The sequence below is a fragment of the Morone saxatilis genome, unplaced genomic scaffold (assembly GCF_004916995.1).
Source record: "Morone saxatilis isolate NCDOM2014 unplaced genomic scaffold, NCSU_SB_2.0 Contig12, whole genome shotgun sequence".
In the NCBI taxonomy this organism is placed as follows: domain Eukaryota; kingdom Metazoa; phylum Chordata; class Actinopteri; family Moronidae; genus Morone; species Morone saxatilis.
In genome coordinates, this window is record NW_023339674.1 from 7,427,525 (window position 1) to 7,450,917 (window position 23,393).

The 23,393-nt window shown below is 37.7% G+C and overlaps 1 protein-coding gene across 2 annotated transcripts in view; it reads right to left on the minus strand.

Moving 5' to 3' along the window:
- Positions 1-23,393, minus strand: part of pde4ba (phosphodiesterase 4B, cAMP-specific a) — a 124,848-nt gene that overhangs the window by 55,412 nt on the left and 46,043 nt on the right. The window contains exons 1-4 of one of the 2 annotated variants that reach the window (XM_035652815.1): positions 20,514-21,206; positions 5,366-5,560; positions 4,211-4,247; positions 3,834-3,904 (exon numbers count right to left, since the gene is read on the minus strand). In XM_035652815.1, the coding sequence (XP_035508708.1) occupies positions 3,834-3,904; positions 4,211-4,247; positions 5,366-5,560; positions 20,514-20,614 (404 nt within the window). In that variant the 5' untranslated portion in view covers positions 20,615-21,206. Of the gene's footprint in view, positions 1-3,833; positions 3,905-4,210; positions 4,248-5,365; positions 5,561-20,513; positions 21,207-23,393 lie in introns of those variants that run through there. The other variant, XM_035652814.1, reaches the window with a different exon arrangement.

Consider the following 23,393-nt stretch of genomic DNA (forward strand, 5'->3'; position numbering starts at 1 on the left):
GGGAAATACTCTCAAACATGTTTCTGTAAGAGTTAATATTGCTTCAGAGTAAAGACAGAGAGCCAGCCTCTCAGAATTCCGGCTGTAGTACTTTTATCAACCACTCAGGTTATTAAATTACTTAAAGTACTGCTTCATATTTTACTGACATCATCCCATATAGTTCATTTTGGATCCATTCCCTCTGTACTTTCTGTCCCCTACCTTCATGTGATAAGTAGTAATTTTGCTTTGGGAAGATAAATGGGTTTCACTTTTTGAAGAGAAGTAGATGGGGGGCAGAACCAGGGAGTAGACGGAGAGAAAGAAAGTCAGTGGGCGGGGGGATGGAAAGAAAGTTGGAAGCGTGGGAGTATTCGTGAGAGATACATTTATCATTTCATAATTGCATCCTCTTTTTTTAAATTTAGAAGTATATCGTGTGAAGACTTGAGCATATAAAGAGTTGCTTTGAAGATGTGGTGGAGATCATCTCTCAGCATGAGAAGATTATAGCCAGTGCCAGCAGCACTTTCATGTCCTTCTGTACCATATGGATCTCAATACCATATATACTATGAAACCTTTGCTCTGGATGATGTTACATCTTATGATTGGTCAAAGGTGTGGTATACACTGATCAGCCAACATGGTGGAGCAACTGACAGGGAAGTGAAAACACTGGACGTATCTGATATCCATGGCCTGTCAGTTGGTGGAATACTTAGTCCAGCAAGGAACATTTGTCCCCAAAGTTTGACTGTGTTAGAACAGCAAAGGCAGTCGCAGTTCAACCTATCAAAAAATCCAAGAAGGAAAAGCGTGTAAGTGTACTTGGGAGCCGAATGGTTGCGCCCATGTGGTCCGATCCAATAGATGAGTTACTGTAGCTCAAACTGCTAAAAAAGTTAATGCTGGTTCTGATAGAAAGGTGTCAGAACACACAGTGCATCACAGTTTTTTGGTCTGGGGCTGCAGGACATTATGACCACCAACGTGCCCAGGTGGTCAGAATGTTAAGGCTGATCAGTGTATGTATGCATCTATTCAAGAGAATAAGGAATGAAAGGCATGCGAGTGGTATCAATCTTCTCTTCTAACTCTTGGCAAGAAATCGAATAAGCGTATTTGTCTAAATGTCAGACTATTCATTTGAGTATGACAGATGTCTTTGTTTGTTCAGAGAATGAACACGGGGTACCCCCCACCCACAGAGTGTAAAATGTATCATGACTGAGATCACTTTAAACTCAATTTGAAATACTTACTAAAGAGAGATTAGACATGTAATTGTGGGTCATCAGATGGCATTTATTAGTTTAGTTTTTATGATATTTTTATTTTAATAGAGCCATGTGGTAGTTTCAGGGACAAGTTGTTCTTCAGTTCGATGTTCCACATATCCAATAATATATGTTCACATCCTATCACTACTGCCTACAGAAGTTCTGCATACACAGAAACATCTTCACTGCTTTTAGTAACTCCCTGCACCTCCACCTCTTGCCTTAACATTTAATTATATGTGAATGTTTTTCTTCAAATGTCAGTGTTTATGTCAGCTAATGTAGTTTATCTCAGTGTCTGCCGAGGGTAAAATGTGTGTTATAATACCTGGTTAAAACCTCAATGTGAGAGTCTTGAATAATAATATGAATAGAATAACATATAGTGACTTGACAGAATAATTGATGTGGAAAAACATCTTGAAGGGACAAAAGAGTGTGTGTGAGAGAAAGCTGGAGAGTGGCAGCTGACAGTGTATTGATACATTTCTTTTCAGCAGAGACTCATTGATCATCCGCTGGATCTTCTATGTGGAATAAATTCAATATATGTGTACATTAAAATGCTTGTCCATGCCTGTGTACTATGTGTGCACTTCAGTCTGTGTGAGTGTCAGAACCAAATGTAGGTCAGACAGGCTTCAGGTTTTCAATACAGCAGTTAATATGGAGAGTGGAAGAGGACAGAGCTCTTTGCATCTTTAGACACTGATACACACAGACACAGACACAGACACAGACACACACAAGCACACACACACACATAAGCCTTCACAGCAAAGAATAGAGGGAAATGTGCCCTATATACATATTTCCGGAGAATCTGCATCCGCAGTCTCACCTCCACTGGGAGGTGTGATGCTGCTGCAGCTTTAAAGGACCAGTGTGTTAAAGGATTTAGTGGCATCTAGCAGTGAAGTTGCAGATTACAACTAACTGAACACCACTCGTTTTCATATTTGTCAACCTGGGAATGACAACGTGCCATGAAGTGTGTAGCAAAAATTATGGTGGTTGTGAAATTTGAGGGAAAAAGGCATTATCTAGAGCCAGTGTTTGGTTTGTCCCTTCTGGGCTACTGTAAAATCTCCATGGAAGATGACCTGCAGCGCAAAGATTTGCTGCTTATCTCTGTTTTACATGAATGTAGAATATATTAAAAAGTTAGTCCAACAAACCAGCAATTTTAAGACATCATCTTTGACTTTAGGAAATTGTAACTAGCATTTTTCATTATTCTGTGACTTTCTGTGGACCAAAATGAATAAATTAATTAAGAAAATAATCAGCAGATTGATTGCCAGTGATCACCATTAGTAATATCTTTACTTTGCAAACCACTAACAAACATGCTAGAAAGTAAATTTTATAAAACATTTTAAAATCACAGCAATGAAAATAGATTAAGTGCACTGGTTTGAGAAGATACGTTTAAAAATAAAAAACACATGCTCTTCAGGTAGTAGACCAACAATATTGTGTGCATCTTTGAGCTGAAAATACAACATGGCTTTGATCACACATGATCCTTTTACTCCACGCTGCCATCGCTGCACTTCACTAAAAGTTTGACATACATTTCTTTTCCACATAGAGTACATGAGGAGGAGCAAACTATTTACTAGATTTTCTGTGAGACTAAAGCTTTTTAATTTATTTCCAAATTTTACTTCATTATGTGTGAGGCGCAAATATGATCTGGTGGCCACTGATGCAGTACAGAATGAATGCCGTGGGGACAAAAAAATACTTTGACTGCATACCAATGAGGCGTTCCATCTGTGTGAGTAGTTGTGGGTGTGTTTTTCTGTTTGTGCCTCACCACAACAGAGCAATTCCTTATAGAGCATTATAATTGACTGACACACAGTTGGAAACTATTCTTTAATTTCTCAAGAGATAAAAGAGGCATGATGGTTCTAAAATTACAACGTTACCACTTTGATTTTGGCATCACTGTAATATTCACTTACAATGTTTCAATGTGCTGTTAAATGTGCATGTGTTGTGTTTGTTTGCCGGACTACTTAACCCGCTCTACTGTGAGTGGTGGAAACACTCAGACGTGCTGTCAAACGTCATACCTCAGTCTATTTAAAGCTCAATACGACCACCTTGTGGTAAAATCATGGAACTGCAGGCGGAATGCACATGATCAGTCTTTTGCCTTTTGTGATTCTCAAAGCTGTTAAGAAGTTAAATTATTTTGGAGAAGTGGATGAGTTTGATGTATTTTCACTTCCACAAGATTTACTGCCTGATGTTTATATTGTTTAAGAGTCACTTTAAAATGCATTTTGCACTCTAAAAATGAATCCAGAGAGTGTTTAAGTGGACTTAACACTTTTTTGAGGTTCTCATGATGGCTTATAATAAAATATAAAGCTCATGTTTTATTATTTTTTATTTTTTTATTTTTTATTATTAACTGGCTCCTCTGAATTTTACACTGTTTAGAAGTATTTTCCTGATGTTGTCAGAGAGTTAAAGCAGGTCCCAAAGCACATTACAAAAAAAAGTCACATAAAGTTGATCTAAAATTGCAGGTTTTGATTCATTAATACTCACTTGCTGGAGGCACACTGGACATTGGTCAGTACAGTGAAGTTATTCCTCACACTACGAAGGCTTGCCAGAACCTAGAAATGCAGAGGAGGAGATAATCATTACTATTGTAACATATTTATTTAAAATCCTTTAGTTTAAGTTTAGGTTTCTGCTTGTTGAGGGCAATAAATCTGTAATCAAAGAGTAAATAAAAAAATTAAATAAAATAAATAAAAGGAAAATAGAAAATGATACATTCATACGTTACATTGTTGTTTAAACTTTGGACACTGATACTGATCACTGTTGGTAACTGTACTCTTATCAGCCCCCACTGTTAAATAAGTATGTGTGTTAATATTAGACTCATTGTGGGTTACAGGCAGTAAGCTCTTTACCTGAGCAAAAGGAGTTACGATCAGGTCATCACCATGTCTGGAAACACACACACAAAAAGAAAAAGTTGTAAGAAACTTTCAATAGACACCAAATATGAGGTTTTGCTGATTTAACATGCTCAGTGCTTTCGGCCAACATGGTCATGTTTTAAAAGCAAAGAAGTTAAGTAAGAAGAATAAGCAACGACTACCATGACCCAGCCAGCCTCATTATTATAATTAACTGAAGTCCAAAGAGGAAAAGGAGTATGGGAGGATGGTCATGGGTCAAAAACAATCTTCTATGGGATGTAACCTTGTAAGGTACCTAGAATTTACAGTGACCTAAATGAGGGAAAATACCAGAATTATTATTCTGTGGGTTTCAAATCATTGTAATGTTATGCAGCATCTGGAGTCATGTAGTGGACTCCTTCAATCCACCCTCCACTAGAGTACCTATCATCAGATCCTCCACTAGAGGGCAGAGCAGCAGTCTCTACTAAAGCCTGCTTATGTCCAGTGATGGCATTTAATGGTAAATAAAACTGCAACAAAACAGCAGTCAGAGCTTTAAAAGAGCCACCGCTATAAATAGAATTATATATTAATTCTGACAAAAGTACTACATTGTATCTAAGCTTTATTCAACTTGAATAAGGGGGGATGATAATTCAGTATTATTGTCTGAAACCTTTTAACTTTATTGACCCCCAGGGAAGATTAGTTTTGCAATCAGATGACACACACAGACTTGAACATTAAAAAAAACACATTATATATTAGAAATGCTTAAAACATATACTAAAACACATCTTCAACGATATACATCAGTGACAGCATAACTTAAAACCAATTTAAGTGGATTTGTATCATAACTATATGATCATATTCTGTTATTGAGTTACACAATGATTTTAAACCAATGAAAACTTTAGCAAAAAAAAACACACAAAATACACGTGTGAAGAGTTTTGTCTTCACAGTGGAAGAGGCTTCATTGTATTTAAAATAATTTTATATGTTTTATATATATATTTATCTTCTCATACTTTTTAAAATTGTGTATATACAACCTTGCCACCTTCCACTGTATATCTCTCTCTGTCTAACATGTACGTACTTGTGCTGTGTGTGTGTGTATCTGCATGTTGTGTGTTTTTTTTATTTATTTACAGTTCAGAGGCGATGGAGGAGTTTCGTGACATGGACTTCGGTGACAGATCATAGTCGCTGTCAGAGCGGTAGAGGAAGGACTCTCTGCGCTGGTTATGACCAGGGAAGTTAGTGTGGAGGACCAGACCAGAGCCGGGGGAAGCCTGGGGGTCCAGGGGGCTGCAGCTGGCAGACGGGCCATTCTCCACATCGAAACTGAGAACAGAAACACACAGTTTTTGAAATGTTTCATTGAAAAAGCAGGAGTGTGAAGCGTATAAAGCAATAAAGCAGAAAGAAATAAAACATTTTCCAGATAGGAGAAGACTGGAGCTTGCTCTAGGTTTTCTGGAAGCATTAGACTTGACCATAATTAATATCTTGTGGGCTCTCAGCTGCTGAGCTTGACAATATACCCTGATGAGGAAGTAACTAAACTAAACTTTGTGATTAAACAGTAAGTTGGTTTTGGGATTCCTGTAATTTCATTGAGAGTTTTGTTGCCATGAAACACTCCTTTTATGACCTTCAACAAATCATAAAAACAACATCAAGTCTTTCCAACTCTCTTTTTTTGATAACCTCGTTCCCATTATCAAGCGCTCTGTTGACTTGATTAGATTATAATGACTGAGAGATAAAATACTGTCACACACACTCTCACACATAATTATGTACAGTTTACACACACATACAAAAATAGACTTGACATGACCAAGAAAGGGCAGAGTGACATGCCAGAGTGCACAGTGTTCATTCACTGATTCACTGAAACGAGGGAGACCAACACTCCAGCATTCGTGAGGAGGAGAAAGTGGAGGAATGGGGGAAAGAGGAGGTGGATCTCATTAAGTCATCTTCAAAGAGGAGGGGGAGGCTGTATGGCAACGGTGCGCCTTCCCGGAGATCACTTATTCAAACAAACACGTGCAGGTTTCCGTGCACTGTAGTTTTGCAAGTCGCTCTCTTTTATTACTTTGTTCTGGCTCGATGTCCGTCACTTCCCTTTCTGTATAGTAAACACACACCAGCAGAAAGGGTGCTGGTTACACTACAAACTTAAAGTCCCCTCTCATCTTAAAATTTGTTTTGCTTAACATTTATTCATTTTGATGTTTGACCTTCATTGTGCAGAATGACGTATGTGCAGAGTTTGTTTTCACATTCAGGTTTCTCTGTGTTCACCTTAAATCTGAGTTTAAAACATTATTATGAGACATCAAACACTAGTTTGAAAGCCAATTGTGGTCCTATGATAAACTTTCACTAGTAGGATGTGAAAACTTGAAACCTCCAGCACATATACATTACAGTAAGAATGGACAAACAGTATTTGAATATTTATAAATTCTGGATTTAGGACTCTGGAGGGAGAAGCAGCTGCTTTTAGATAAACTAAGGCTATTATTCATAGTTTCTTTATGTGAAATATGTCTGGAGAGGATCTTTTTTAAACAAAAGTAAAACAAAAGATTTATTTCTGATGATTTTCCAACCCAGGGTCTGTGTAAAGGTCACAAATATTTTTTTGTGTTCAGCTTTATTGTGTATTTTTCTTGTATCACTGCTCCTACCCAGCTCCTCTTCTGTTTATTATAATGAAATCTGGAATGGAAAACCCATCAGTTCATCTATGGAAGAACATTTTCCAAAGGAAAGACAGATGTGTAGATGTTAAAGCTCTCAAGAACTGGCTGCTGGAGCTGCTCTCATTGTATACTGTGATAAAGAGTATTGAAGCAGGCTTTTATATTGACAAACATTTACTGACTTACTGCTTTATGTACTGTATTTATTACATTTTACTGCACATGGTTGGTGTGCTTTAGCACATGCCTCTGTGTCAACTCATTAACACCAACCATTGAACCATTTGTAGGACATATGGGACTGGACGGGTGGGAATTTAGATTTTTTTTTTTACCCCAGGGAAAGTGAGTGAAAGGCAAAATTGTGTCTTTTTTACACAAATGATGGGAATATGGGTCAGAGCTAAAGGCTCAATCTGTACAAATAAAAACACAGACAGGCTGAAGCAGTGGAATTAAACTTAGGATGTACGGCATTTTTCAAAACAGCAGACGCAAATTGCTTTGCAGAAGGAGTAAAAAACAGGAAATAAACGAGACAGACAAGTCACAGTGCACAAACCACAAAATCTAAAGTTAATTAGATCAAGATTCCCACAAACAAGTTACCGTAGTTTTACAATGCTTTACATAACATGCAGATTTGTCTACGTGGGAGGCTAATACAATAGCAAACAACAAAACGTTATCATCTTTAGTTTTTAGCCTTGACCTTGAAATAGCCAGAAGTTCCTGGTCTGAAAACCCAAGGCTCCTCCCAGTAAAGAGAGGCATTACTTCACTAAGTACCTCATGTGTTGAAAAATAAATGATTAGATTAGGTGTAATGTGGGATCCACGTTGTGCTCTACAGAGTGTAAAATGAATGTAAAAGTGCTGTAAAATGATGTGTCCGCTAAAATACGATTTTATTATACGATACTATTTTTTGCTGTCACATTCAGAAATGTGAGAATTAATTTGCTAAATATGTGCACTAATACAGGCACTTAATAGCATGAAGAACACAGAAAAGTATTACTACTCCATCTTAAGCTTAAGCTTAAGCTTGCTCTTGCTGCCTCCTTGTTTCTGTGAATTATGACGTGGTACTATGATTGGTACAGTCTATGCAGGACTTCCTGTTTAACTTTCTGTTTCTAAACATGTCACATTGATGCACTGAAATGCATGCGTCAAACGCAAATGGAAGGTGTGTGTGTGTATGCATGTATGTGTGTATTGTGCATTGAAACATGCATACACATGCATGCACTATGCACCATGCATTGAACGCTTGACTGCTCTGCCCTCAGGTCAATCCACTGCTTTGAGCGTTGCGGTCACGTGTAGAGACGTCTAATTCTGGAGCCAGTTCAGGCGAGTCTAGTCATCCACAACGCACATATCTCACAACTGTCCGATCTCTTTTTATGCTTTATAAAACATAGGAAGCTTCCCATTAACTTTGTAGATGAAAATACAATGCAGTACCAAGGAAATTAAAAAGGATAATATTTTTTAAAGGGACAGGAAATGCCTCCATGACCCATTAAGAAAACGAACACCCACATAATTTATATTTTTTGCCATGATTGTTCTCAAGAATTTAGGTTTTTTGACTCCATGCAGAGGTAAGAGACTGGTAAGATGGATGAAATCAAAAGTCAGTGTCAAACTCTAAAGCACCTGCTGAGTAGTGGAAGGATAAACTATAATCTAAACTAATCAGCTATAAGACTGTAGTGGAGTAGAAAGTACAATATTCTCTCTGAAACATAGTGGAGCAGTAGCAAAAAACTATCTACTATAATCCAAGCACCATGTGTTGTTCTACTGCCAAACATGCGCATTAGCTCCGTGCTGACCATGAACTGAATCACATCCTCATGAGAGTCTTTACAGTCATGTTAGAAGGTAACAGCCGGGGTACAGGTGTTGTAATGGTGCTTTGTGCTGTCACGAGAAGCCAAACGGGATGAAAAAAAGAAGTGCATTACTCCATCGCAGCCCTCCCCCCTCAACTGAGAGGGTTGATGACTATTGTGTTACGTAACACACAATGAGATGTCCAGTGAGAATGAGAATAGATTCATTCTGAGATTTCATCTACGTCAACTTCATTGTTTTTTGTAACATGAGTGCATATTACAGTAATACCTAGAAGATAGAATAATCACTTAACAAGGAACACAGAGTTTAAATGGTCACTGTTTTAAGTTTTTTATCAGCAAATAAATCATCATTATTTGGTCTATGAAATATCAGAAAAAAGTGAAAAATGGCAATCAAACTTTCCAACAGTCCAAAATCAAGATTTTTATAAGGTTTTTATATTTCAAAGAACAACATTTTTGCTTGATAAATGACTAAAATTACCAAAACTGTCTCTGTCAATTAACTTACTGATTCAGCAATAACAATTATTTAAGTATTACTATAGCAGTGGTTCAAAAAGTGTAGTATTTCCATTTCTCATTACTGTGCATTTTCAGTAATGTCTCATGAAAAACGAGGGCAACAGTTACAATAAAAGTTTTTACAGGATCTATTGGCAGAAATGGAGTATAATATTCATAGGTGTATTTTCATTAGTGTATAATTACCTGAAAAGAAGAATTTATGTGTTTTTGTTACCTTAGAATGAGACGTTTTTAGTTACAGGTGGAGTGGGTCCTCTACCATGGAGGCCGCCGTGTTTCTACAATATCCCAAAAGCACGGGCACTAGAGACTTTTCCTGCCCACCATAGTTTCTTCTACATGCTTGGAATAGGAGGGTGAGGCGAAGGGATTGTAATATGCAACTACCGCTGGATACCACTTAATCCTTAGCACACTGGTCATTTAAGAAATCTGAAGAATAAACATCTTAATCACTTAAACATGCAGTTATGCCCCAGAGAAGAGGGGATGCCATGTAAAGGAAATCACTAAGGGGTGTCACGCTTTAAAGTAGTCTGGGAACCTTTACTACACTATGGTAGTACAGTATAGAAGCATCTTGATTAAAAACACATGCAAATGCCTTCACTGATTCAAATTGATTAAATTGATCAAATTTATTTCTAATGAAAAACAAGAACCCTACAGTTATAACGGATCCATCAGTTAACATTCAGGCCACAAAGCAACGTCTTTGGACTGCACTGGACTCACCAACATTTGAGGATTTTAAGGTTAAATTTTATTACAGACAGTCTCATGACTCTCTTGTGGCTGTCTGGGTGAGTGATGCCAAGGTTTGGTGGTCCCCAGGTAGCACTTGCTGCACCCCCCCTTGGCTGGCAAAGTCCCATTAGACTGTGAAGAAAATACCTAAATTTGCCAATGCTATTTCATCTTGGAAGTTCATGACCTTTTGGAAACTGTATTTGTACCAAAACATGTCAAATGAATCAAAAGTCATCTCTTTCTACAGCTCTATTTTCAGAATGAAGCCTGTGAGACGCGGTTGAAAGCTCCAAAAAGCTACTAAGTAGACCTCTGAACATTATAAGCTAAACAAAACAAAAACAGGCTTATCTAACTGCTCTGTAGTGATCTCCAGTAATTACTGAAAGGAGAAAAATAAGCACATTTATCTTATCGCTGTGTTTTTACACTGGTCTGCTTAACAGGACAAAGAAGGGATATCCAAGAATTTAGCCTTTCGAAAAACAACACAAAGACAGACCTTGGGAACAAAGACCCTTTTCTATGAAGTGGGGTGTCCTGGTGGTTAAGTGGATTAGTGCATTTGTCTGGGAAACCATTCTCACTCATACCAGTCTCTCGTGCTTGCTTTTCTCTTCGAAGTGTCTGTAGAGAACAACATGGACATCAGCGCTCTATATGTAAAATATACAAATGTGAAAATGTAAAATTCATCATCTGGTCTGTCAACCAGAAACAAGCCTTCTGTTCAGAGACGGGATGAAAACAAGTTTCAAGAGAAGCGGAGGCCAAATGCCTTTGTATTGCAATTATGAGCTTCCTAGGTAAAAGGAAAATACTAAAGTTGAACTACCATGACATTAAGAAGTGGGGGAATGTGGGGTTAAAAAGGATCAAAGCGTCACAGGATTTTATGAGGCACAGTGGTGTGTATATTTTTTTTTACACAACATGTCTTCTTTAATCTTCAAACAGAGAACAGTGATTCTTTGGAATTTGTTGGGGATGGACTCAATTTCCAACTAATCACGATCATTATGGTATTCTATAGAAGAGAGTCAGTTATATTTTTGGTGCTTTGTTTCACTAAAGCAATCAGGAAGTGCTCCCTCTGACCCCAAAATGATTTACTGTGATGACACAACATTCCTTTCCCATGATCCAGCTGCATCTGTCTGACTGATGAGCAGACTGACAGAGTGATGGATTTGTTTATTTTAATGGATCCCCATGCTGCTGTTCAGATTACCTCTTATATACAAACTCAAGGCAAACAATGCACCACAGGGACACACAAATGACAGCTAATAATTTGAACATTAAAAACCAACTACGTGTTTCATGGACAATCATCCATATAATTAATGAATATAAGACAATATCAGATAGGAAGAAGTATATATTAAGCATGTGTATTTGTTTTTTAAGAAGTATTAACACTTGATTATCTAATGCTGTTTGGGAAGTTGCTTTGTTATGTCTACAGTACATAACTGCCATTTATCCACATACTAAAGTGGGATATGTATGTGGAGTTTCTATTACATTACATTATTAAGTGTTTCTATTACAGTATAATTACAGTAAAATTACATAGGTCTTTCCAGGAAACTTGTTGATGATAATTAATTAATAACTATAAGTCGAATTTCATGGCAAAAGTGGGTACATGATTGCTAGAAAAACAGTAAACAAAGCCACATTTATGTAAAATACATCAAACAAAGCAGAGTTTAGGTGTCAGATTCCCTGATACAAACTAACCTCTGTCCTGTACCTTTTTTTTATCAAGAAGGCTTTATTTAAAATTTGGTTAAATTCAAAATGAGGCAGCTGCTACTGTGGTAAAACAGCCCAAAACAGAATAACAGAAAAACATCCAATAACAGATAGATGCCAAAGGAGCTTGAAAAGGTTTGAATTTCCTCTTTTCTGGGAAATGACTCTACTTCCCAGCTCTAAGACAATGGTTCTGTGCCAGGTTTATAGTAGAGTACATTTAGTTTCATTTACTGATTCATGTGACTGTAAGTGTGTGAGGGTTGATTGGAATATTTCACACCCTGTGGGATATGATATTGCTGAGTTTCTGGGGCATGGGGCAATATAAGGGCTGCAACTAATAACTATTTTCTCGATTAATCATTTAAAATGTCTTAGAGATATGAAAAAACAACCAAAGTGACATCTTTAAACATGATTTTTTTTTGTCTTACAACAGTCCTAAAACCCAAGACTATACATGTTATTATCATGCATATCATTAGCATCAAATTGTCACATTTAGGAACATAAAACTGGCCAATGTTTGCCATTTCTTGGTTCCAAAAACTAACAGGAAGATGTCTTTTGACCTGCAAATCGCAAAATTTATTTTACTTTAACTGTTGAATTGTCCTACATCCTACTCAGTGCTCACCTGAGTAAGCTGAAATACAAAAAAATAGACTACACTCTAAGTTGCCCACAGTCTGTGAAGAAGAAACAGATACTTCTGCTTTGGAAAAGAGAAAGAGCCACATAGCGTCACAGACAGGGAGGGAGGGAGAGAGAGAGAACGTTCTTACACTTTGAATTAATCTCTTCCTTCCTGTGTGTTATGGTGAGGGGGAAACCAGTGACCATTCGTCAGTCGGGCTGTGCAAACAGAGATGCCATGGTAACACCTCCTGTTTGTCCTACTGTTAGCCAAGGTTTAAATATTATTTCTTCAACACACACTTGAATTGTATTTTGCACTGTTGATGCAAATTCAATGAATGAGCAATTCTACTAATGTTAACAATCTTGTGGCTTGAAAAGATAAAAAACATCTGTTCCACTACATTATTAGTAGAATTCAAAATCTGTGGAAGACAAATATTTTCAAAACAATCCTTTTAAAAGTTTGGGACTGAAGAAGAAACGGAGAGATGCTTTGGACAAGCAGCGGATCCTAAAAAGACCTTTCTGTCTAACCAGCCGGCTCAGTGAAATGTGCCAGAGCTCTGAAATGCCCCAGAAGGACGATGAGCTGATTTAGTGATCCCATCAGAGTGAGCAAAAATAGCAGCAAAATTGTATCGTCTAAAAGATCACAGTAAGACTTCCCTATATGAATCTACAGCAGTAAGGGTAAAAATTGATTTATTACCCGAGCTAGTCTCAACATGCATATGCTGAAGCAGACATTTCCCAACACATGAACTTGTAAAACTCTTTTGGAGAAAATGGATCAACTATAACAAGCAAGGACTCAATCAAGTTTCAATGTTCAAAGGACGTTTATGTCATCATCAGCGTCAAACACTGATATATTCCCACGTCTAGTGTGTACACAGCAGTGTCTCTTTGGCTTCTTTTACCCACAGTGGAAATGTTTAAAGCTGCTCAGCTCCTGATTCATCTGAAATTATGCAATATGAAGATATTGCGTTATTACTAAAACTCCGTTTGCACATGATCTAAACACAGACCACTCGGAAAATTGATTACATCAGTGATGAAATGATCAACACCAGAATGTACTTTTACTTTCACCCATGGATTGCACCACCGCAACACTAACCAGATGTATTGTACATTATCAGGTCTCATCCTGCTCTAATAGTATTCCAGTAACATCCGAGTAAACACTGCCGTACAGTCACTGTGTGAGCAGAAGGTTTATAGTAAAGATGTCTTTGGTAGGTGTTTGTCACTGACAAGCTGCAGATAATACGGTCTTTCTTCAACTTCCATTACGTTGGGTAGATTTCCATCTTCCTGTTTTTATGTGCCTAAAAAGAAACCTGGAGTGGAAATAAAGATCTGACACTTGGCTGAGGTAGAAGTAAGTGTGTCAATGAAAGCAAAATGCGACAAAGTGCAAAAGAAACAGTCAGACAAAAACATCAACAAAAGAAATGCCATATTTCCATCGCGTTTATAATGTGTTTTTTATCGTTTGAGATTTGACTTTGACTGGTGCTCATTTAATTACATCATCTACTGTACATAATCATGTTTGCACCCTCTTCTTCTTTAATGGTTTAATGGCACCTGACTGGAGAATTAACGCAAACCTGTGCTCACCAACTTCTAATAACGGTAGATGAATGAAAAGCACATTTTGTTTTTGCAGATTTTGGTAGAAATTTAGTTAAAATTTGAACTACATTTGGATTTCAATATTTCAATATCAACAATCTCTACCAGCATCAGAAACTTGTAAGAAAAAAGACAGGAAGGCCAAGCTGACCAGTCTTTTTCATTCTTACTGTTACCATGTGGTATCTCTGTAACCCTGATGTGTAGTCATATTTTTGAGGAAGCTGGAATGATCCAGAGCTACACCATAAACCCTTAACACTCAACTATAAATACAGCCTAAACAACGCTAATTCTACATAAAACTTTGGCTCTAGTCTATGTTGCATTCGGTTTCCCACTGCTCCAAGATTTATTGTTGAGTTGCACCAAATGAGATAACTTTATTAAAGCCTGTATTCTCAACTGAGAAATCTATTCTCCGGCCCTGCAAACCACACTAATGAAAACATGAACCACCAGAATTATGGCCTGAAACTGCTGATGGCCATAACCTTTTCTTAATAAAGACAGGCATTACATCAAGCTAAAACCACGCAGAAAATCTAATTTGTCCTTAGGCCTCCTGCAATCTATGACCAAAAACAGAAGAAAAGTCAGGAATCCAACTGCATTTATTAATAGAAATTAGGCCACTAACGTAATCAGGACTTGCGCCAAGTCATTATACATGCACATTTATGAACAAGATATAGCAGATGCTCTCATTTAGAAATCATTTATAGTCTATATACACTGACACGTCATATGATTTCAGGAAACAAAAAGAGAACTGCCTGAAAGGTGTGATAATGACAATAATGTACAGGCTATAGGCGTCTTAGTGGCTGTGTGTAAGAGTGGGAGGGTAAAGTGACAGATTATGTAGAGCAGAGGGTGACAGAGTGATGGACACTTATGTGAACTGAAAGAGAAGAACTGAAACCTTCTTTTAACTGGATGTAAGGTGAAGGTAATATGAGTAAAAATTGACAAACAGCAAAGACAGAGCAACTTAGCAGGACCTTGCTTTAAAAAAACAAAACATTTCTGCGCTGGCAAATTGCAGTGTGGCATCTCTTTTCCATTACATTCCGTCGGTCTGTACAGAGTCAGGCTACTCACAGTCACAGTCACTGGCTTCTCTCTAGGTCTGCAGCCTTGCAGCCTTTGTTGTCATTTCACAGCGTTTGCATTTGACCCATCCAATACACTAGGAGCAGTGAGCACCCGGGGAACAACTTGGGGTTCAGTGTCTTTCTCAAGGACACAACTGAACCGCAAATCCAGCTCTTAGACGACCTACTCCATTACTCCAAACATATGTAATCAGTAAAGCAAATTATTTGAGGAAGATGGACTTTACTGAGATCCGGACAGATAACCAGTGGTGGAAAGAAACCAAGTACATTCACCTAAATACTTTACTTAATTGCAGTTTTGAGCTACTTGTACATTACTTGAGTATTTTCATTTTATTTTTAACGATTGATTCCTGATTTCCGATCCTAGGAGTTTTTAAACTTTTTGGTTTGTAATTCCTCACAATAACTCAGCGTCTATGGATTTTCTAGCAGTTCAACCAAAGAGGGATTTCCAATCTAAATCTGATGGTTTCATTTTAATAATAGTTCCAAGCAAAAAGAGGTTAGAAGTTAACCAACATTTCACAAAAAAAGAAAAGATTAGAGAAAAGTCCAAAAAATGAATACAAATTTCTTCTTACTTAACCCATTAATCATCTAACAACCCCTTGTGAGCCTTTGGCAGGGACCCGACCCCATCACTGGGAACTACTGGACTGAACTGTATAGAGATTACTTAATATAAACTAGCTTCATCTCAGAAAGCTACTACAGTAAAACACTCTTTACCCATGGATGCATCACCGTTAGCTGTAAATTATATATAATATATAATTTTAGTCAAAGTTTCAATGCTGGACTTGTAATGGAGTATTTTTACATTCATGTATTGGTGCTTTGATTTAAGTGAAGGAATTAATACTTCTTCCACAACTGAAGTTAACTACATTTTGTTTTCACGCTTGCTACCATCATCTTAACCTGAAACATCCTGCTCGCAGTCATCAGCATCATCATGATCACAAGCCCCAGAGTCACTGTCTTCTCCTCCTTGTGATCCTCCCAGCCATTAGTGTTATCACATGTCATCATCCTCGTCATTATCTCAATTGAAATAATCACCATTGTCATCATCAAATCCGCTTCTCTGCGGCTAATTTCAACTTTGGCGAGTCACTTAGAAATCAAAAGCCCCAGCCGCAGAACCACGGCAGACTTATGAGTCCTCGCCACATTTTTCTGTGTATCTCTAGAACAACATGTTATACTGTAAGTAAAGTGCTGTGCAAATAAAATACAGCTGAACCACAAACTCTACAACACAGAGCTGCACCCCACCCATGGGCAAGCAAACACAAAACACTGTTATTCAAAGTCCTGCGTTGGAAAGGAAAATGGGTCATCAAAGTGAAAAGAAGCTGACGGCTATTTAACATGTAACAAAATGTAAGACAAAGCTGAAGAGCAGCCTCAGGTTTGATTTTGTTTAGTTTAATTATACATACATAAGTTCATCTAGATATGGATGATATTTTGAAGCAGTTCAGTTCAGTCGCGACCCCATAACTCTATTTGAGTGACATTGTTTTTTGTGTATTTTTGTTGTGATCAATTACAATCATGTTACAAGCAACACTGCTCTACATTGCCCTAAAAGGCTCCCTACCACGCAGATAGCAGCATAAATAGCTGTGAGTGACGTCCGTTTATTTGTGCTCTGTCTCAACTGATTTCCAGAAAATTAAAAAGTTCTTCACCCGAGGTGACCTGAGGTAACTTTGTTTTGATAAGTAGTGATGACGGGAAATAAAAAGGAACTCAGCACTTCAGTTGCCCTCAGTTCAGAATTAAAGGAGCTGTGATCTTTGTTATTATACTATAGGAATCCGGGTCACTATCCAAATATTTGGTTAAGCCCATCTCTCCATCTGCCCGAGCTGTACATGTGAGAACCACTCCCTGGCACACATATATAGGCTAATTCATGCACACCCACATACCATAGAAGGCACAAGGCATGTGTGTAACTGTTACAGGCTATGTACAAACAAAAGCACATGCACTGACAATTCACACACCAGTGTGAGGAAGCGGTCACGGAGGAATTATCTCCCAGCACTCACGCGGCCTTGTCTACCTGTCCAATGACTCAAACATACAGTACAGTACACCATCTGTGCACTTCTGCTTTCTTCAGTATAGTCCAGTACTTTCCACAGGAAACCCTCAGTCACAGAGGTGGAAGCCACCCAACCAGAGGTGGATACCCAATGTCTCCACAGCTCTCCATGCTTCCATGATTACAAATTAGTTTGTCATCTGGGGTATGTTGTTTTAAAAAGACTAAATAAATAAACATATAGGCCTAGCATAGGTTTATGCATGTTGGGAAACTGTTAGTCAGCTCACGTGACACCATAACTGCTCCGTAAACTTTATGTTGAGTATTTGAATAAGAGGTAATTCTGAAGCCATTATTCCATCCACTCTTCATTTTGTTGTGTTTGTGCTTGCTCTGCTCTGTTGCATTGTATGATATCCCCTAAACAACAGTCCAAGCTAGCAGCCTGATGGGTCTCCAGCTGAGCCAAAATACCCACAGTCCTCCTGGGGTAAGACACAGCCTAGTTTTTCACACTGGCTTATTTCTTCTCTGACTCAAACATTACAAGAAAATCTGCAATCAAAATGCCACTAGCTTTCTTTGTTGCTTATTTTTATTCTCAACTAAGGTGAAAACTGTATTTAATCAAATTCTTATAAATGGCATACAGTTGTGTAACAAATACTATTGTGGCTACCTTTAATTACAACCAACTTTTCCAGGAAAGACAATGTTTACAGACGTACTGAGTGTCTTACTACAACTGATCAAACAGGAAAATAAACAGTCACATTAGCAGGTGAGAGAAGACAAATAACTCACGCAGTACTTGATTCTTACTTGAGGAGTAAAACAAATAGCTGGAGGTTAGTTTTACATTAGCAGTTCAAAATCATGCCACAGAAAATAACAAGAAAAATTCAGGATATTTATGTAGGAGAAAGATATCGCACAAGTTTTATAATAATGCATTTTTGCTCTGATGATGGCTTTCAAAGAAAATAAGTGATTGTCAATCAATAATGTATTAAAGTCTCTCCTAGAATATCATCAATTTGTCATTGCTCCTGCTTTCCTGATACTTTAAAGTAAATTTAATCAGTGTAAATAGAGTAGCTTATGTGAACTTTTAAATAAAACTAATATACAGCATCCTGGATTTTCAGCGGGATTTTCAACTGTCTAAGGTCTGGACCCCGCTCTTAACATTGTTAGTTTAAACATCTGTGTCAGGTCATCCAATCATCTCTTTCTTTGATGTCTGCCCTGCTACTGTTGAATGCTGCTGTATGTTATGTTATGTTATGTTATGTATTTTTTGCACTCGAAACAATGGGTGTTGCATTGTCACAGGGACGATAGAACGTTAGGTGTTTAAACCGGCACACGCTCTACAACACATTTTGTGCTTACACACACACAAAATAGAGTCAGTGTCAACTTTTCACAACCTTTTAGCAACTTTATTTTTAAAAAGAAACTAGCGGCAGTCTATTTACTTATTCAGACCATCAAGGAAAAGGTGTAAAATATATTCAAATATATTATATTGTAATACGTTCATGCTGCTCAGAGTAATCGCAGTACAAAAAGCCTGTTCTGCTAACAGAAGAGGGAGACCCAGGGTCTCTCCATCTCCTCTCGTGCTGTGAGCAGGCAGTCATTAGGTGTGTAATGGACACGTTATCTTTCTCGCTCTTTCTCTCCAGATCTTAGGATCAGGGTGTTCCTATAGCTTAGCCTGTATGTAAATATTTAGATAGTTTATTGGATCTTCTCCCTCCCTTTGTAGGTTTTGATCAAACAGTCAACTCAAACAATGACTAAAAGAATATATCTTTTTATCCAGATATAAGTGCAGGGAACAACTTGAAGAACTGCACCAGACTGAGCAAATGAAGTAATGTGAGTTACTGTTTAACTGTGACAAGTCACTAAAAGTTATTAAATTATTATTAATTATGTAAAATAAAAAAAAATTCAATTTGGGACAATTGTTGTTAAGTCTGGGACAGTTAAAAGTAGAATTTGGGGCAGTTGCGAGACACTGAGTAAAAAAAGCAGATTTAAAGCCCTGAGAACACTGTGGTGCAGTTACATTTTCATTCTTAAATGTCAGTTCACCCAAGGTTTTGGTTTGGTGATGTTTTGATACTTCTGGGTTTAGTAGGAAAATATATACTATTTTTGTACTTGGGGTGAGTTAACCTTTTAAAAAATATGAAACATTTAAGCCACTGGTTCCCAGACATTTTGGCTCAGGAACCGTTGCAGCCAAGCCAAGCCTACTCGAGACCCTTCGTTGCAAGTTGCCTACTGGTGTTGCCTTCAGATTGTTTCAATTTAATGTAAAAACTTTTCAGTATTTCACAATAAATAAAAGCAAAGAATAAACACAATTTTATGTTTTTGCAGAAATGTTTTTCTTGGCATTTTAATCATGGTGTAACACCTATATTGGAAACAACTGTTTTAGGTAAATGGGTTGGCTAGTCACCCAGTGTTACTGGAGGTTCAAAACACAAACTAATATGGTCAGACGAGAAATCCTGCTTGGCAACAAAGTCAAATTTACCAGAGTTGCTAAAGGCTGAGACGATTGAAGACCCTTCAATGTCATCATACGTTTTTCTTTTTTTTTTTTTTTTAGAAATATCCTTCGGGTTGTCTGGTTGTCACTGTCTCTCACAGACCAGACAATGTTCACACTGTGGCTAAGAAAAGCAACGATAATAAACAAATTCATCTCATCGCTTTCAGACTTATTTACATGCCAAACAACTTGACTCTCTTGACTCCATTTACATAGCATGCAAACTTGTTCAAAACAGCACTCTGAAAACACTGGTGCACCCTAAAACCATAAGATTTACTTATGCTGGATGAAAGTGAAAGTTAGATTTTTCTCACTCAAACGTGACAGTGCAACCACATTCCAACAGAGGATTACTATAATGAGGATACACATACTCTATTCACAGATACATACACAACAAGGGGAGGAGTTAAGGGATTCTGAGAAACACTACAATATTGAGTGAAGAGTTTCTTGAAATAGGACAACTTTCAATGGAAGAAACAAATCAGCAATTGGACAGAGTCAGAGGTGAAACTGACCCTAGATAAAACACTGCAAGGACAGAATAAAAAGCAAAATGATCTTTCTGTTTAAGTGTGTGTATGATTGTGTGGTTATCCGTGTGTCCTAACCTGTGAGCATGGCCATGATTGGTGGCGTGGAGTTTCCTGATGACTTCCTCACTGAAGTCAAAATGAATCCTTCCTCTGGCACAGGGTGAACGCCGGTACATTGCCCTGACACACACATCCACTCATGCGCACGCTACCCGACACATACCGTCATATACGTGGCCACAAACAAGCAGATCAACTAGAACACACCCAAGTGCAGCATTTCACACACTAAGAGCAAGCATATGAATGTCACACACACACACACACACACACACACACACAAACACACACCACCATCATACACACATCTGACAAGTCAGCACCAGTGGTGATAACCGCACAGTAGCATGCATGAGCACCGCTCATACACTTACAAAACTCACTGAGATCACACACAAACTAGCCACTTCACATGAAATCAAATGTTACTCCAAAACAAGCACCATCACCCACACACTGACCTCATAAATAGGAATACATCACTTATTTAGGCTACACGGTCCTACATTTACTCTAACCTATAAAGCCTCTGCTTAAAAAGTTACTCATCAGATTATCCATCAGTCATCCCCTCCTCGGCTCAAGTAAAAGCAGCAAACAGGTATCCAAACACCTTCTTCACACACGTCACACACAGCAGCAACATAAGCAGCGGTCCATACGTCACATCACAGAACTCTTTGAGCCCTCGTTCACACTCTGACACTCTCCACACACTCTCTGTGTTCTCTCTGCAGACTCTTCTCTTCGTCACAGGCTATACTTCCTCCCCATGGTGGTGTATGTGTGTGTTTGTGTGTGTGTATAATATGTGTGTGTATGGAGCTCTGTTCCCTTCAGCGCGGCCCAGCAGAGTGAGAAGGAACAACCAAGTTCTGGAGTGGACTCACTGGAGTGGAGTCATAATTCATTCATTACTCAACAGCCTTGTTAGTTTTAATCAACACTGTATCTGTGGGAAACAGAAGAATGCTGGACAAACATAAGGCTACTCAAAAGACTACACTTTATATGTATAACTGATGTATTGTACAAGCTAAGATTTAACTTAATTTTACATGAAATGGCTCAAAACTGTCTGAAAAGCCTGGAAAAGAATCAAGATGGACTATTTAACTATGTCTTACTCTCATTCCTCCATACAAAATGCTCTTCTGGGAGTTTTATGAATTTTGTTGTAGCCAACGAAGGCATGATTTAAAAAAACTGTATATACAGCTTATATGAATGTATGGTGTCCTATGGGTTATATGCATGACACAACAATAAAAGTGTTTACTGCGAGTCCACTCATTTAGCATGTATAAGCAGTATATATAAACATTTAATAAATGGTTAATAACACTTTTTTAATGTAGTCGTGGAGTCAGACAATGAAAGGAAACACAGCTGTAAAAATATCAAATACGACAACTCATTGCTGACAAATACTGTAAATTAATAAATGAAAAAATGTTCTAATAGTTGCTTATAACTAAATCGTAGTGTATTATAAACTATTCTTTTTATTTAGTGTTTCAATTCACTGTCTGGCAACCTGGTCTACCTTAACTGTCTGTGTAGGAAAAGAGGTGGCATCTGGCGCTCTCGCAGGGGGCCACAGTGCCTGATGACACTGTACAGTATACTGATAACCAAGCCCTCATGTATAATTTGATAACTGTAATGACAGATTTGTGACAAAGAGCAGCACATACAGAACAATTAAAACATCATAAGCAATGTGTATGTACAAGACAAATCTGGTTGAATTACCAATCATGTTGTCCAGACTTTGACGAATGGCATAAAAATGGCATACAAATACAAACATTTACATTTTTAATTGATAAAAAGTAATTATTCATACAGTCATACTTGTTACTTTAAGTGAGTATTTCCAATTCATGCCACTTTTACTTATTTTTTACTTCATTACATTTCTTGGGTATGGACAATTCATATCTCTCAATACCTTGAACTCAATGATAAGGACTACTAACACAGCTTTCTGGCCATGTTTATATACTTACAATTTCAATATGAGATGTTTGGATAAAAAGGTGACATTGGTAGACTGAGTAACTCTTTTCTCGTAACTTCCTTCAACAGTAGTCATGAAACTCAACAGGAAAACCTTACTGACAGACAACAAAAAGGCTGTCTAATAACAAGTCAGCTTCCTTGTCATTTATCTGGAAATTATTTAGAAAAGATGACACATTACACAAGCGCTTTAAAAACACATAAGGGGAGGAGTATGATCACAGAGGCCAAAAGTGAGTCACTACTACGTTCCCACACTGCAGCTTGCCCGACTGCTTTACAATACATACAAAGATCAGAAATGGGAGAGGCGGAAGATGTGGTAGCCACAGGGATGTATGTCTCCTGTGCCACAATGGCAATGGCATTCCTCCTTAATGACCTCCCGAGGGTTAACCAACGAAGGATAAGATATAGAAAGAGCTCCTTGCACTAAAATGGTTGCGTCTACGGTACACCAGTGGTGGTGCAGATTCTAAAAACACTTACAATATCATAAACATTAGTGCTTAAGGAGACAAAGACACTGACGCTGAAATGGACAGAAAATCTCTTTGCCTTTTGTTCATATTTTAAATGTCATGCAACTAGAAAATGTGTATTATTACAGCAAAATATACAGACGAGGGTTACTTTGTTTTGTTTTTTTAAAGTAAACCAACCCTCTCTATTTCATCTAATTCTGTGGCTTTACATAATTTAGTGGCATCACACTGCATCACACGGTCAAATCATTCTAAAATTAGAGATGCCTGTTTTGAGCTCATGACTTGATGTATAAAACTCACAACAGACCCAAAAACTATAATCAAGAAGAATATTTATTAATCCAAACAGGCCTGAAATACAATATCACACACACACACACAC